The 17,272-nt window shown below is 38.2% G+C and overlaps 1 protein-coding gene across 4 annotated transcripts in view; it reads right to left on the bottom strand.

Annotated features, from left to right (window-relative positions):
• The window catches only part of CSMD3 (CUB and Sushi multiple domains 3), an 831,873-nt gene extending 814,997 nt beyond the window's left edge, over window positions 1-16,876 (bottom strand). For all 4 annotated transcript variants that reach the window (XM_054692020.1, XM_054692021.1, XM_054692022.1 and 1 more), the window contains exon 1: window positions 16,430-16,876. In XM_054692020.1, coding sequence (XP_054547995.1) covers window positions 16,430-16,607 — 178 coding nt within the window. In that variant the 5' untranslated portion in view covers window positions 16,608-16,876. The remainder of the gene's footprint in view (window positions 1-16,429) is intronic.
• Window positions 16,877-17,272: the final 396 nt, after the last annotated feature.

Genomic DNA, 17,272 nt, shown 5'->3' with positions numbered 1-17,272 from the left:
ATTATTAGTGGCAATGCATGCTTCATGAAATCCTTTCCTATAGTGGTCTTTTGGTATCATGTCACTGTGAAGTTCACAGGGGATGTAAGAGTGGGATAAACTGTCTAAAGGAAACACTGCAATTAAGGTCACCTGCCTAGAAAGGACATGGCTAGAGCCCATATTTTACTCTATCATATTAGAGAATTGAGAATAATGATAATAAATGTCTCCAAATGTATTTGCCCTCTGATGTACTGAGTATTGTTTGAAAACATGCTGAAGGGGTCACACAATCAACTGTTATTTGTGAAAGCAAGGGAGATTTATTGGGGCTTGATAATTCTTTGGATTCTTTCTGTGATGCTAATGGAAGTAGTGATATTTTAAACTAAAGGACTTCAAAACAGTGTTCAAGAAAAACAGTCAGATTACAAATACAAAAGTGGAAGTAGCAAATGTGGTTCATACTTTACATACTGAATAGACATATAGTGTTTTTATATTCTCGCATTTTGTGAAAAATAAATCAGATGTCCAAATACGTACCAGTAATCATCATTAATGGAGTTAATGTTAGAAGTGTATAATAGTTGAAAGATTTAGGCAATATAGATCGATTTTTCTGAGTACCAGTTGGACCTAAATTAAATTAGTAAATTAAATTATCTATAATGCAATTCAAGTCTCCATATACTTACTGAATGTCTACTCTGTTTATAAGGTATCATGTTAGGTATATAGATCCTGTACTGGATGATTTGAGGTTTTTGACATGTTTCTTTTTATTCATTAAGAGTTTGGAAATAAAGAAATATTTTCTTTCTCGTATACGTCTAAGAAATGAATTAACATAGCATTTTTCATGAAGTCTGGGACATTGAAAATGAAGAATATAAGTAAATATGAACTGATACCTTATACATAGATAACAATTATGGCTCCCTTCCTATTTTAATGTGTAAAAAGAAAAAGCAATATAATATACCCGGCATTACTGAGCCCAATACATACGTATAAGAGCATAGAATTTAAATTTGTTTATATATATATATATATACACACACACACACATATACACACATATATATGCACATGTATATATTTGTTCTAAGAGCTAACTAACCTATATAATCTGTAACCTAATAAAGGGTTCAATAAAGCATGTACAAACACTAATATGAGACCTGCCCCTGTGGCAACATGAGTCCGAGGTTTTTGAATCATTATCTCTGACTTCTGTTTCCCTTGCCATCGCTCCATCTTGCAGTATGTGAAAGAAATTGTTCTATGTTCACAATCCTCTCTCCAGAAAAGAAATAACCTTACACATGTGAAAGAATTTAGAATTCATCTTGATCTCTGAATTTTTCTTTCCTTCAAAGGAGATGAGATCCTGTTTAATGTGATGGAAAAGAACAAGGACTTTGAACTGGGCAAGCTGGGTTTGTACCCAGTTTTCTCCACTTGCTAACTATAATTTCTTCTTTTTAAGTTACTTCCTCAAATTAAAACAAAACTGTCACTCAAGTTTGAGAAGCTTAAATGAGAAAGACATTAGCAGTCCATGGCAGTGAATATTAGAACTTTTCTCCTTCTACGAAGATGAGAAAAGAAATGATCAGGATAAGTAGAAAGCCTAATAACTGATTTCATGAAGGAAAGTGTTTTCATGTGTACTATAGAGAAAATAAACTGTTATAAAAATTGAAATACAAATATAGGATACAGGACCTCCCTGGTAGCACAAAGGGGTAAGTCTCAGCAATATGAAGCTATACACAGCAAGAGTTCCATCCCAGCCTGGGAGCTGACCCACATGGCACAACAGACCTCTCCTGTTTTTCTGCTGCTCCCGACAGCAGTGTATTTCATTCAATCCACCTGTTCTGCTCCCCGCTCTGACTCTGGTGAATCCCCAACCCCCTGCCCCAGGCACCTCTGGCCTATACCCCAGATCTTTTATGTGTAAATAAATAAAATTAATTTTAAAAAGAACAAATTTATAGGATACAAGTCACAGATTGTGAATATTTGTTAAAATATACAATTAATAAAAGTATCTATACTTTGTATTTTACACTTTGGTTATTCATTATCAAACATTTTTATTGACTCTTTAATTTTGGGTTTAAGAAATAATACTTAAATTATATATATTAGAATGATAAATATTAGAAATACTTAAATTATATGTAATAGAGTTGCTTCTTTAATATAAACGTCCTTCACCAAACTTGCTGAATAGGCAAAGATCAGTTGTTCAAAATGACCCAATCTGATTGGATCCATTTTCACAGTTTTCATGAAGTCTGACCTTTCACTTTATTGGTGGCTTTGCCGAGGTTCTCTTTTGTAGTAGGCAAAAAACAACAAATAAGAAGCCAGTATAAGATCTTTTCCACTGCATTTGAACCAAACAGTCCATATCATGACACTTATATGTAAATTTTAAAGAAATTTCTGAGAGTAAGAGTGGAAACTTGAGAAGAAAAAAGACAATGAATATAAAGGCAATGAAGCATTGTTTATTTATTTGTGTCTCATAGTCCAGTGAAATGTAAAGGAAGTAGTTTCTTCTTTGTAAAATGTCTAAGACATGGGTTTTGAGATTTTGATGGAACCAAGTCAGCATATCATGCAAATTATCTCCCATGCATTAGTATGAGATTTTAATAAATGGAGCTAATGCTAGGTAATATGGAAAGTGCTGGAAATCATCATGATACAAGTGGAGAGTCCTTACTTTGGCTGTACTAAATAAAATAATTCATGGTACTACAGATAGTTTATATCAAAATATCAAATCAGCTTTTTTTATTGAAATAATCAAAGCAGCAAAGGTAACTGTTTACATAGATAATAGAAATGCTTGGTTTTGAGCTTAGATTAATAGTTAAGATTTTGAGAGTTGGAAAACAGAAAACTCCCGTAATATTCTTTGTAGTAGTAAATATTAAATCTGGTTTCTTACACATGAAGTCATTCAAACACCAAGAAATGAGCTTTATAATGTAGATAGGGAAGTGGTGATGACAATTGTGGTGGATATTGGTTTAAACATCAAAATAGCATGAATTATCAAAGTAATTAATATGGTAAGAATTTAAAAAAACTAAAACACAAAAGAAAATTTGGTGACTGTCCTACTCTTCTAAAGATACATTATTCTACTTAACTCATGTGTAATAAAATTGGCATTGATCCAAATCCAATATTTTATCAAGTGTCTGTATTTCTACTGCTCTTTAATAACAGATTTAAAGCAAAGCAAGAACAAAACAATCTATTTATTGAAACACTATATTTCTTCAATACGCCTAAGTCTCCTAAAGCCAAAAAATATAAGCAATAGAAAAATGAACTTAGAATCTATTATATTTAGATAGATTTATAGTCTTATGTTTATATTATAATAACATATGGTTAGTGGTACTATATTATAATAACGTACATAGTTATTGGTTTTAATTTTGTGGGTGTTGACCTTGATAAAGTTAGGTCAAGGTTTATTTCATATAAATCACTAAATAAAGGGGCAGGCGCTAACAAGGAACAAAAGGAATGGGTCAGAAGCTCAATTTGCTGACCACAAGCTATTATATAACTGTACAAACTGTTACAGAAATACATGTGGGATCTTCATTAATACTGGATAAACTAGTTAATATCAGTTGGCTGAACAGATGGGAGTCAATAAACATTTAATTGAAAATTACAAGACAGAATTAGATCAGATCACAAAAATGATGCAGTTTAGTGCAAAGTTTCAAATAATGTCTACAGGATGTTAATACATACCTGTAATGGGATAAATATTTAATCAATAGGCTTTATAAATACATATGGAATAAGTCCATTGGTATTTTTTGATAAGAATCTCACTGAAGAACACAATAACTAGGTTATTTTGGTAATATGTTCACAGAAATCCTGCTTAAAATAATGTGTTCTTTTAGTGCAGTGACTAGATTTTCATCTCCACATTCTCAAAGTCTAGGCAAGAGCTTGACATACACTTGCCCTCAATACATGATTGATGGAATAAGGAATGTGTGGATGAGGCCCAGAACTGATAACAGAAGCCATTGGTTCTTTCTGTGGAAATAAAATTTACAGACCACTGTGTCTTTTAGAACTCCTAAATTAGGACCTCCCCGGTGGCACAGCGGTTGAGCTCTGGGTTGCGAAGCTGGCCTCAGCCTCTGCAGCCTCTCCAGCCTCTCCAGCCTCTACAGCCTCTGCAGCGCCGGTTCGATCCCCAGCTGCTCCCCGGCCACTGGAGGAGGGTCCCACATGGCGCGCAGACCTGTCCTGCCGCCCGCTGCTCCCCTCAGCAGTGTACTTCGGTCCTTCTGCCTGCTCTGCTCCCCGCTCTGGCTCTGGTGAATTCTCTCACCCTTCCGCTCTTCTGACTGTACCCAGTGCTTGTATGAATAAACAAACAAATAAATAAATAAATCTTTTAAAAAATAAATAAATAAAATAAAAAAATAGAACTCCTAAATTAAACTATGTCAATACCATAATCTATACTTGTCTAATGAATATTTTTCTATTACTATTCTAATGAAAGGCATGCTTTAAGGAAAACAAAATATTAGAAACAAGGCAAATAACCACATGAAGCAGCATAAGCTAGTACATGCAACCTCTTTTAAATTCTTTTTAGGCTTTTGAAAAGTCAGGTAAAAATAAGTAGTGATCATCAAATTACTGAAAAATGGCTGATTTCTAAGGACTTACACATTGATGATATTTAAAAATTAAGCTGACAATGTCACTTCTGATTTTCATTTATTAATATATTAATGAACACTTCCAAGCTAAGGCAAATATTAAAGATTTTCTAGCACTTTGCTAGAAAATTGATTTTAAGAGTTTCTGTTTGACCTCCTTTAAGAAGATTTAACAGATTAAAGCTCACTCAAGTATTAGTAGGAATTACGATGAGTTTTTTTTGGTTTTTTTTTTTTTTAAGCCAAGAAAAAAGCATGGTGGGTTTCTCTGGTGGTGCATGGGTTAAAGTCTCAGCACTATCAAGCTATTGCCAGCCACTGCAGCATGAGTTCAATCCCCAGCCAGGGAGCAACCCACATGGCGCAGCAGACCTCTCCTATCTCGCCTGCTGCTCCCCTTAGCAGTGAATTTCAGTCAATCTGCCTGTTCTGCTCCCCACTCTGTCTCTGGTGAATCCTTTCACCCCCACACCCTACCCCTGAACTCTGGCCTACACCCCAATTCTTGTATGCGTAAATAAATAAATCTTAAAAAAAAAAGGAAAGAAAAAAGTATGGAACAAGAATTCAATGCAGGCAATCATGGACCTGTCAGCATTTCTACTGCATACTTTAAGAGGGTTTATAAATCGCCATCATGTTAGAAACTGTAAAGCTGGAAGTTGGCTCAGAAATTAGCAGCCTGGATGCAAACTTGTTTATACAAAAACATTTGAATCTGTTCAGCTGTTTTGATTTAGACATCAGCCAAAAAACCTTAACTTCATGCTTCTCCATATATGTGAACACTAAGTAAATATTTTGTGTAGACTATATAGTTCAGTCAGTTAGAGCACAGAACCAATAAACCCAAAGTAGTATGTTTCATCTTCAGGAGATTCGGTTGTGGTTTTTCTACTTGTTCTCTTAACTTTTATCCGTTATCTTGCAAATACAGCTTTTAGTATCACAGAGCTCAATATTAGAGCATGCAGATACATCAAAATATATTTGTTGCCAACATATAGGATAAATTTAAATCACTCCTCCAATAACAGATTCCAAAGAGTTTTTGAAACTACATAAGAATATAGTTTAAATGTTGAAAATAAAATCTCTCCTAGAATGACAAATTGCCTGGTTAAAGTATTTTAGCAGCATCATATTATGCTTTAATAGAATAACAACAGATAAGACTGATATTTTTTCTCTATATTAAAATGCTCATAAAATACAGCCTTAAATTATATTTCTTTTTTTTAAATTTATTTATTTGTTATTTATTTGTTATTTATTTATTTGTTATTTATTTATTTGTGCAAACAAGAACTGGGTTACAGGCCAGAGGTGTGGGAGGTGAGAGGATTCACCAGAGATAGAGTGGGGAACAGAGCAGGCAGACCAACTGAAATATAATCCTGAAGGGAGCAGCGGGCAGGAGAGGTTTGCTCCTCTATGTGGGTAGCTCCCTGGCTGGGGATTGAACTCATGCTGCAGTGGCTGCAGCTTCAGCTTCATAGGTTGTGTCTTAACCCCTTGCACCACCAGGGAGGCCCATAAATTATATTTCTTTAATTATTGATTCAGCTGATCAATCTCAGGTGTCCAATATGTGGTATTGTAAAAGAAAGTAAAATTAAGAACATTTGTTTTTCAGATACCATTCAAATCAAACAACTCTCATAGTAAAACCAAACAAACACGTAGGATATGTTCTATAGGAAACCAAAATAGATACTAGACACTTAGAAATTAGAATAATATCAAACAATGAAACACCGCTGGTTATTTTATTAAGAAACTATTAATGAGAAAACAAGTTGGCTAATGGGAATGTGAACCAGTTTGAGAAAATGCATTCTTCCTCTACCTCACCAAGATCAAGGAAACATAATAATAAGTCAATTTGTGATTTAAAATTTCAGTAAACTAAAATGAATTATTACAGTAGGATCAATTTTAAAATGGAGGACTTGGTTTACAATCAGGCAATTATCAACGTTAAATAAAATTCTGGAATGTAAAGTTGTAGTAAATAGACTTGGAGACAGATTATAGGTGTATCTTTATTCCTGACTTTTGCCAACCTTGAAAAAATGTACATCTACCTGTTATAACATGCAAACCTATTTAAAGTAAGGATGTACAGTTAAAAAATGTTCAATGTAATAAGTATATTTTACAAATAATACATATGAGCACATTACTAGGATATCTGAGCTTTAAAATTTAAAACACAGATTAAAATGATATCACTAAATTATGCTCAGAAATGAATAAAATTCAAATAACAAAGTAGAAAAAGGCTAATTTTTTAAGAGTCTAATGTGCAGAAAGTACCAAAGAATTTTTGTTTATATGAAAATATATATATCACCCCCACAACAACAAAAAGATGCAATGCTAATTTTGGACACTTAAGTATAATTTGACATGTATATTCTATAAATTGATGAATGTACATTTTAATTCTCCACTTGATTTTTAGGTTAATCTTTAGGCTGTATGATGTTTCTCATTTACCAATATGGTTACACTCATGAATCTGTGTCTCCTTGCACAACTGTTTCCAGAAATACTGTTTTGAGTCTGATTAAGTATGGGGTAATAAGTACAGTGGTCTTTCTTAACATGTTTTGCTCCCATAAACTATTTAGGACAAAATAAGAAGACTCATGAGGCAGTACCAATAAAGAGGTTCTTGACAGGGAATTTAAAGGCTCTTGACAGGAAATTTAAAACTGATTAGCACCCCTCGCATGACCAGTCACTTCAGTTCTCTGATCTGTCTCATTACGTGAAGATTGGCAGTTACACCTGTACTTTTAACCAATGGAGATGGATTATGTAGCTAGAGCTTTGATATGAGAATTTGCTTGACTATTAGATGTAAACTAGATAGCAGAGATTCCCCATTCGTGAAATTTTATAGGGCTAAATGGAAGATTAAGGTACCAAATGGTACAAATATATTTTTGAGTCTGTGGTAAAACTAGTAAATATTTTTTGTTCACATGTTATTATATGTGAAATTCATGCATTTACTTGCATTCAGAAATTTTAGATTTTACTCAAGAGCACTGGGTTAGAACCTAAGGTTTACAAGTTTTGATTGTTTTTTTTTTCTTACATCAAATGCACAAAATAGCTTTATAATTTAGAGTGACATGTTTAACTTACGTATTATTGTGAATTTGGTTCACTTACTAAAACTAGAAAATATCTTTCAAAGTTATTCACAGGACCACTAAGAACTATAACAATGATTTGATATATATAAGCCATTAATAAAATTTAAAAATAATTAGATTTTCTTTTAAATTAAATTTTCAAGGTCTCAGTTTTGTTTTGTTTTTTCTTAAAAAAATGAAGAGATTTAGTTAGCAACTAAATTTTAGTCTCTGATAAGTCTAAGGGCTTTATGAACCTTATCGTTTCAGGTGTTAATGACTAGTTAACCATATGTTCATGGAGAGTCATTGCATATTTCTGGCTTCAGGAAATGTGGATAATTTGTAAATGGAGATACTAATCTACATAGGAGATAACTGCTATCTTAGGAAATGCTTGTTAAAGCTCACAGAAGGAAAATGAGAGAGAGAACCACTGCACACTTTATAGAAAGGATTTAGCATAGACCTTGAACAGACAAAAGATGTAGCAGACAATTCTGTCCTGATATCATTCCTTAAAACATAATAATATTTTAATAATGTTTTATGATGCACCTCTGAGAAATGGAGTCAACATAATGAACTTGCTGTATAATGTAAAACTATAGCAGGAACACTTATGTTTTTCGAAGTTATTTAAGATTTAATAAAACCATTTTTGCAGTCTATTTCAATTAAAAAAATTATGTTCAAAGTAGTAGCCAACTGTATTTTTTAAGATGCCATAGTTAAAAAATTCCTCACATCACTTTAAACTATATAGCCATAAATATTCTTTTAAAATTGGTAACATAAAGTGAGTAGGTTAAAAGGACTTTACAATCCTTTATAATCTTAAATATTACAACTCAGCTTTTAAGAAAATCACTCATTAGCTTCTCTATAGTTCAGTCACTTCCTGAACGTTTAAGGCCCTCAAAATAAGTAGCATTCATTATTTTGGAAATGTTGCTCTCATATCTTATAGAGACTTCTAAAATAATGCACATTATCACTAAAATTGAAGATAACCTGTTAACATTCTTAATTGTTCTTGCTGATATTTATAAAGCATCCTATAATTTATTCTGGAGAGTTGTGAATGATGCCATTGTTTTATATAGATCTTATGAGAGAAATATACAGATGAAAAATCAGATTGCATAAACCTTATAAGATTATGACAAGCATAATAAAAACATAAAGGAAATAAATTGAGGAAGATGTTTTAGATTTAAATATCTTTAAATAAGAAAGTATGTCCAGATTATAAGAACGAATACACAAGAATTTGATTTTAAGCACTACTCCTCAAAGTTCTATATGAAACATGAAAAGCAGGGCACTGATTTTATTTTTATAGACTTGCAATGTCAGGAAATAGGCTTTATTGAAGATATACTTTGTTATTTACTTGCCATACATAGCATATCAATTTTAGAAAATGTCATTTCATATATTGTTTTGTCTTCTACCAAGTAGCATTTTTTTTTCATTTTACCATGGAACATATAATCACTAATATTCTTATATAGTACTGATTGATACAGAGTATTTAAATATTTCAACTTTTGCAATTATCTTCATCAGTGCCATCTGAGTTAACCTTATAATAAACTTGAATTATAGTAGAAAGAGTTGAACATGAAGTTAAATGCCCAATGAGCTAGCCTCGGTTCTGGAGATCATAATTTTGGGAAACTAATAAAACTTACTTATCCTTTTTCGGCATATGCATTTATTGTTGAAAATTGGAACATGAACTAGGTGATACTTAAGAAAGCTTTCAGCCCTGCAACTGCCAAGATTCATAGTAAAATCAGTATTGGAATGCAACAGATGAAATCAGCTGAGTAGCAGGAGTAACATTTTTAAGCCAGTGGGGGGAGGGGGGTGGTGGGCAGGGAGATGTTCTGCCCCTGATTCATAAAACTAGCACCTGAAGCACATGTGTGAAGGTGGTAAGTGGAAATTTCAGAGTGTTTCTCAAATGTATAATAGCCTGGGAACTTAGCCAAAGTGAAATAATAGCAAGTGAAAAGAGGTTACATTTTTTTAATTTACTGTTATAGACAAGTTAGGGCTCGTGGTGTTAGGGATGAGGTGTGTTGGAGTTCATACTAGCTTCACACATAGAAGTGTATTTTGTGAACAATGATGAGAGCTTCTGGTGTCTTAGTGTTATATATATATTGAAGGCATATATATATGTCATCTATTTATAAGCTTATGGATATTCCAGAATATTCTAATCTCCATTATTTTATAGATTGTGTAATTCAGGCTTAAGAAAGTTGATTTGCTACTACAAAGATAATTACTGGCAAATTCATTACGGTTAGTGATTTCACAATCTGTTCTTTCTACTTTTCTGTAGTGGATCTCAAACTTCAGTGTGCATCAGAAATATCTGGATGACTTATTAGAAAACCAATGTCTCTATCTCACTACCAGAACCTCTGATTTAATGGGTCTGGACCTAAAGTTTGGTTTTCCTAACAAGTTTTGAGAGGATGCTGATGCTACTTGTTTGGGAATGCTTTGGAAATCCCTAAGTGCAACTATTATAAAGTCAATAGAACAATATTGTGATATCTAATGCCACATGACTACCATTGATATTCTTGTTATATAATTATGGTATGGGATGTATATGCTACTATTGTAGGGTTAGACTTTTTTGAGCAAGTTTTAAGAGTAAGCAATGTCATTATTATATAGAAAATATTAATCCTTAGGAATCCTCAGCTAGCACCAAGCAATAACTTAGTGAAAGGGTGTGATAACATGAAACACATTTGATGACTGCAAGATTTGAGGCTTGAGATGACCATGAGCACTGAGACCACGAAAATTAGGAGGTATTCAACACATTGATTTTTCTCAGTGACATCAATAAAAGCAATATTCCTGATAATAATGAGAGCCTTATAAGGGTCCTAATTCCAAGAAAATCTTGTAGACATGTTGATTGATCCACCTAAAAAGTACCATGAATCACCAACCTGCTTACTCTGAAGGATAAAACATGACTTTGGTAGTGATATTGTCTGTTCTATCATCCTTACTGGATCTCACCCAAAATCTAAATCAGAACTGTCACTGTATCCCTAACCTATTATAAGTAAAGAGGATGGCAGAAAGGGGTAGAATGAGAAGCTGTATTTTAATGTGTATATAGCTAAAATAAAATGACTAAGTTTTATTTGTATCTCACACAATTTTTCCCAATTTCTTCACGTCCAATCACCTTAATATCTCAAACTTTGGAATAAAAGTACAAGATGGTATAATTTCTCAAAGAGTCATGTTGTACCTAAAATTAACAGGTGCCTCAAAAGAAACATTACTTGCTGTTTCAACGTTATCTTCCTAATTGGAAATCACATTGAAGGCATTTGATCTCCTGTAGTCTTTTCCAGAGACCTGACTACTTAGAAAGTCACTGTTTGGGACACAAGGGAAAGAAATATAGTCAGTGCTTAAGAAAGTGACATTTAGTCCTTTTCATGTATTTCTACTTGAGATCTCAGGAAAACATTCACATCAGAGTTTATTTCCACCTGAGTACAGTGAATCATTACCTGCTTTGCTTCTTACCTCTCTTTTTTATTAGTCCTCACTCATGAGAGAGTTTTCCTATATTTAGAACTATGTGTAGTACTTTATTTATTATTTGTGACTGTTTTATTTATATTATTTCACTGTTCTCTAGAAACCAAATTTTGTGTTCAGCGAAAAGATATATATACCTAAAATCTATTTAACTATCCCACAAATAGAAACATTACTTAATATTATGAACAGTAATAACTACTGAAACTAAGTCTATGCTACTGGAGTACTTAATTTGAGTGATTCTACCTCTTTTTCTCCTTGAAGGCTATCAAAGGAAGGTAGCATCAGGTTTTCTTTTCAAGAGGCTGAAAACTGCTCCTTAATTATTTCTGCTCACACACTCTACCTATGCCGGTTTGATGCAGCCGCCCTGAACTCCCCCACCCCCAACCCACTACACTGGAAAATTCAGGAAAATTCGGTGCTGTAAAATGACATTTCAGACCAATTTCAACAAGACACTGTCCAGGGGAAGTTCAGCTCAGAATCCTGGGAGCTGTTCAAGCCTTTTCGGGGCGGTAAATTGGGTTGGCTTAGCAACTCAGTGGTGCAAAGCCTCCCCAAAGGCGCAGTGTGGAGGGGGGAGAAGCAGTCCGCCTGCTGCCAGAGTCGATCTTTCTTTCTTCGGTTGTCCTGCTTCATTATTATTCTGCAATGCGCTGCAATCCCCATGCGTGCCCGCTTTCAGCGCTTAACTGGCCACTCCTACGGGGCTGGGAGTGGACTCCTTGGCGAACGAGATGACCCCATGCTGTTTCACTTCGTCTGCACTTTCCCGAGGGTCCAACTAAGCCCCTGCTGCACTTGAACTCTTGGGACTGCCGTCCTGCTTGCCTTTTCCTAGGAGAGCAGGCTGGAATGGGGATGAGGAGGATCTTGGAAAAGCAACAATCTCCATTACTTGTTCCCCAAATTTTTTTTTTTTTTCTTTCTAACTCCCTGAGTGTCTATTAGAGCTATTAGAGAAGTTGTTTGAGTGAGGGCAGTGCTGCGGTCAGCTTAGAGAAAGGGAGCTTTGGAGGGCCTCCCCTGGATCCTGCAATGGCAGGAGGCTGAGCATCACCGACCCAGTAGTGTCCGGGAAACAGATGGGTAGCATTACCCACCGCGCGCCTGCGCCGCACCCCCCGCCCCCCAACACACACACCTCTCGGTCTCTCTCCCTCTCTCCCACCATCTCTCTCCACTTCTCTGTCTCTCTCCCCTGCACTACTAGGTTGAGTCAGGCACTCAGTTTCCACAGCTCCGATGGCCCATGGCAATTTCAGAAGGTCTGGTGTTCCAGAAGAATTTAATAAGTACCCCAAAAGGAAATAGATGAGAGAGAGGGACACCAGCCCAAAGTTGCAGCGAATCCGGGAGCCCAGACTCAAACACAAAGGTTACCTCCCAGCAGTTCTCAGCCGAGCTAACCTCGAGGGAAGCCAGTCGGTCGTGCTGCTGGCTGGGAGGTGGTTTTGTTTGCGGTTGTTGTTGTTTTGTGACATCAACCCACCCCACCCCTCTTAAAAAGCTTCCTTAAGATAGTCCAGGTATTTATCTGACCTGCCAGGAGTGGGGGTGTCAGTCCCTGCGGACTCCGGGATGGAGACCTCCGGGTGCTGCCACCCTGCTGTGGGCGAGTTTCGAAGGAGCGTGGCTTTCCGCGCTTCTGGGCAAAGACAGCCACGTCCCTTTCTAGTGGGAATTAATGGGGGGAAAGGTGTGAGCCCACTCTTTAGGAAAGCTGCGTGACCAGAGAGAGAGAGTGAGTGTGTGTGTGCGCGCATCTCGTTAGGGTCCCAGAACACGCGGGAATGTGGATCCTTCTCGAAGTCCTGGGTTCAGGAGAAGCTCTGGTGTGGGGTGCAGGGTGCAGGTCGTGGCACGCTGGCTCCAACCTCCTGCTGCCCTTTGAGGTCAGTGTTCTCTGAACCTAACTGCAAGGTGTGTGTTCTCCTCCGGGATCCCCAAGAAGGAGCGTGGGAAAGCATCCCGCGGGTGTCTGTTTACGTGGGCGGGACGTTTAAGCACGACTTGGAGATTCACAGTTTCTATCGCATGAGACCTAAACAGACAGGTTACAGTTGCAGGCTGCGTTTCAGAAACCTCCACCGTGTGTGTGTGTGTGTGTGTGTGTGTGTGTGTGTGTGTTTCAGGTTGGACTAGCCATGCATCCAGGTCCAAACAGCCTCAGCCTCTCCCCACCCCGCAATTTGGTGGTTTTTTCTTCCTTTCATTTCAGATCAGAACAGTGGAGATAAAATGCCCAGAGAAGGTTGATTCTCTTTTCAACCCACCCGAGTAGTTCGGGCCTAGTATGGAAGGCCACTTTGTCTTCTAATCTGAGGCGGTTCCTCCCACTAAGCCTCTTTGTCATTGCTGTTGCAGACAGAGGTGAGAGGGTGGAGGGCTGAGAAGTGTGGACAGAATTCTCTTGGCCAAAGAGGTTCACGTGGAAAACTCCGCGCCTCAGACTTGCTGAACCCTGGCGCTAGCCTAGCTTAGGACCTGCAAAGCCCTTAGAACGACTCTGCCTATTCTGAGCTTCCCTGTGGGCCTGGAGATCCAGAGAAAAATGAAACAGTGTGGAAGACAAAAGCGGGCATAGACATTAGGGGAAGAACATATAAGACATTGCTGCAATCTCGGTTTTAAGAAAGCTTGGAGCCTGGGGTGAAATGAAAATAAAGTAAGAGGAAAGAGAAGCAGCAACTGCCAAAATTGGCACCACGGGCTATAGGAAATAGATCTAAAGCGGACATGCAGCCTTTTAAGTTTGTTTCTCAAAATTTAAGGACAGCGTTCCAAGTTGTAAAATATAGAAGATGCCTTCCAAGTGGTCGACAAGTGACAAAGAACCTTATTGCCATTTAAATTTATTTAACCATCTGTAGAAAATTGATCATGGACAGGACCAAAGAAGAGTGTGACATGCTCCTTTCTTCCAGTCTCCCCAAACTGGAATATACTCACTGGTGACCTAATATTTCAGCCCAAAGTCAGGGAGCTGGGAGTCGAAGAGAGGGGTCCCGTTTCCAGTGCTATTTGAAAGAAATGAACGCCCCCTTTCTTTTTATCGGCGCGTCTTATTCAGAAAATACGGCGGGTGCCGGCAGCCGGGCTGTAATTGCAGGAGGCTGGGCTCGGTGTTTGTCAGGCGGGCTTGCACGCCCAGATTCCGAGGCTACTCCCCCCACATAAGCCCCCCGAATGTGTTTTGGCTCAACAGGTATCACGTGAGAATTCGCACTTAACCCGCGGTCATCCTTTCGCGGGATCCACCCCAACATTTTTTCCTGCCTGGAGCTGTTGCTGGCTTCCTGCGCCTCCCCCACGCGGAGCGCGCGTCTAGCAGGCAGCCCCAGGGCCATCCATTAACACCGACTCTCCGAGCGGCAGGCGAACTAAGCACAAATGCAAGGTTTCTCACGAGTCCAGCCGGCGACGAAAACCGCTTGCAAACACCCTGAGATGCGGCTTGGGCACTAGGCAGTGTAGTTACGCCGCCTAAGACATGCGTTTTGCTTTAGAGCTGCGCTGAAGCTCGAGGGAAAAGAAAAACCAAGCTCCAAGGAGCAGGTTGGGATTACAAGGCAGTTGCTGCCACAGAGACCAGCAGTGACTTCTTGGCCTATAGGGATGTAAATTCAAATTCGAGACGTGCCAGCCATCACTGGTTCTAATAGAAGGAGAGGTAACCCCTCCAGCTCCTTCCATCCAAAACATGAATTATCATTTCCACTGAATGCAAATGGGCTGCTTTCTGTGGGGGGACAGCCAGCTGCAAGCTGGACAATAAACTGTTTCATAGAGACCCGGCCCGATTGCGGTTCAGAGAGGCACTCCTTTACAAAAGAAGAAGCGTCCAGTTTGTGTTGACAGCGATGGCGCGCCCGGGCCAAAACACCCCCGCCCCCCACCCAAACCACAGACACCCGGGATTTGAAACTAGCTTTACTGAAAGCAACATCCATCTCTTCTTTGAGAAATGCCATGAGTATGGGATGATGATTGTTCAAAAAAATGATGGCAGGAGTCATAAACACCTCCTGAGTATTCTTTGCAGTAATTAATGGACAGCAGGGTGCAGAAGTTGTGGAACAGAACTGGGATCTATTTTGTCCCTGAGGGCAGCTCTGATTCCTAGGATCCTGACTGTCCCTTGCCTTTCAGCTTAGGAATAAATTTTACATCCCCCCTCCCCACCCCTCCCCTTGTCTATGCATGTGACACTCACTCTACCTGTCTGAACGCTGAGACTTGCTGGGGATTTTCTTTTCGGTAGTCAGCTAATGACTTTGCTCCTACCTTCATTCATCCCCAAAGGTGCATCTTCACACTTTGTGGTGTCTCAGACAATTTTAAAGCCTGCTTTAGCCAAACCTTTACCACAGGACCTAGATAAGCTTCCCTACCATTTATCAACGCATAAGAGCCCACGTAGAAATCATTCACATATGCATGCAGACATTCACATAGGTTTGGGGATGCTCGAAAGACCCCTGTGCCCTAATGCTTTCAAAAACAGCACATCCCTCGCGTATTTTTAACTTTCCTGCCTGAAAGGGTTAAAAGGCATTCACAAGTGTCTTTTCTATAAATATTCCAGTGAAACGATCAAACATTGGTTTGACTAAGAATCAAGGTAATTCTCACCACCAAGAAAAGTCTTGCAGAGGAATTCTGCCTGGATATCCACTAGTTAGAGGCTATAGGAACCAACTCACGTATTCGTTTGAGCATACTGCAAGAATATTTATTGAGCACAAGCTCAATCACTGCATTGAACGCCAAATCTGGCAAGCAAAATGCATTTCCTATCTGAGGGGGGAAGAAAAAAGAGCTGTGAATCAACTCCTTCTTCTGTATTATCATGATTGTTTTTATCGGTGCAAATTGCAAAGTAAGCTACCAGCCTCTCTAGCGACAAGTCAGCTCACCTCCATCCAAAGCAGAGGGGACCCCCGAAAGCAGACCTACCTTTCACACAAGACACCGTCAATAAAAAGACGAGGTTCCAAAACGTAAATCCACTTTTAATCCCCATTTTCTTCATCAGGATGAAGTCCAGGCGGCCACATTTAGCGCATCTTCTCGTGCCAGGTTCCCGGGGTTTGGATTCCTTTGCTCGGCTTTCCCCTTTGCGGATCCCTTTCATATTATTCGCGAGCTCCTAATTCCTGCTCCTCAGCCCGGCGCAGTGGAGTTGTTGCTGTTGTTGGTGCGCGGTCACAGCTCGGAGTGAATGGTGTTTCTGGGATACCACAGCAACCTTGACGAGGACTCAACCATCTCTCCAACGGGGGCACAAAGTCTCCGCTACTCTGGATTCTGCCTTTTCTTGTGCATTTTTTTCCCCTCCACCAAAATCTACCTCAATTCTAGCTCGTTATAGCAACCACCAGAAACCACTAGTGAGCCTCTTAAAGCCCAGCCCAGCTCTCTGACAAACTCCCCACAATATTTGAAATTAAGGGGCTTGTTTTTTTTTTTTTTTTTCCTTCACCGAATAGATCAATTCTGCCTGTAAAAGCAGCCCAGGAAATATTATGTTAGTGAGCTCTCCATTGCAGCCTGTGAATACAGAAACATGCTAAAGGACTGTTTTAATGGGAGAATCTGTGTTGCGTTTGGGGAATCCGAGATGGCAATGAACCGGGCTCCCTAGATGCCCACGTCCTTATAATGGGACATGTGTTACTACTGTAGTTGCAGTATATTTCAGGCAGACGTCTCGCATGTATTATCCTGCGATTTAATTGAATAAGATCTCAGAGAAGAATTTATTTTGCACGCATCCATTTACATATTCCAATGCCTGCG

This window comes from Talpa occidentalis, unplaced genomic scaffold (assembly GCF_014898055.3).
Source record: "Talpa occidentalis isolate TD23 unplaced genomic scaffold, MPIMG_talOcc4v2.1, whole genome shotgun sequence".
Classification (NCBI taxonomy): Eukaryota; Metazoa; Chordata; class Mammalia; order Eulipotyphla; family Talpidae; genus Talpa; species Talpa occidentalis.
Note: the sequence above shows the minus strand (reverse complement) of the source record. Positions and strands in the feature narration are given on the sequence as shown.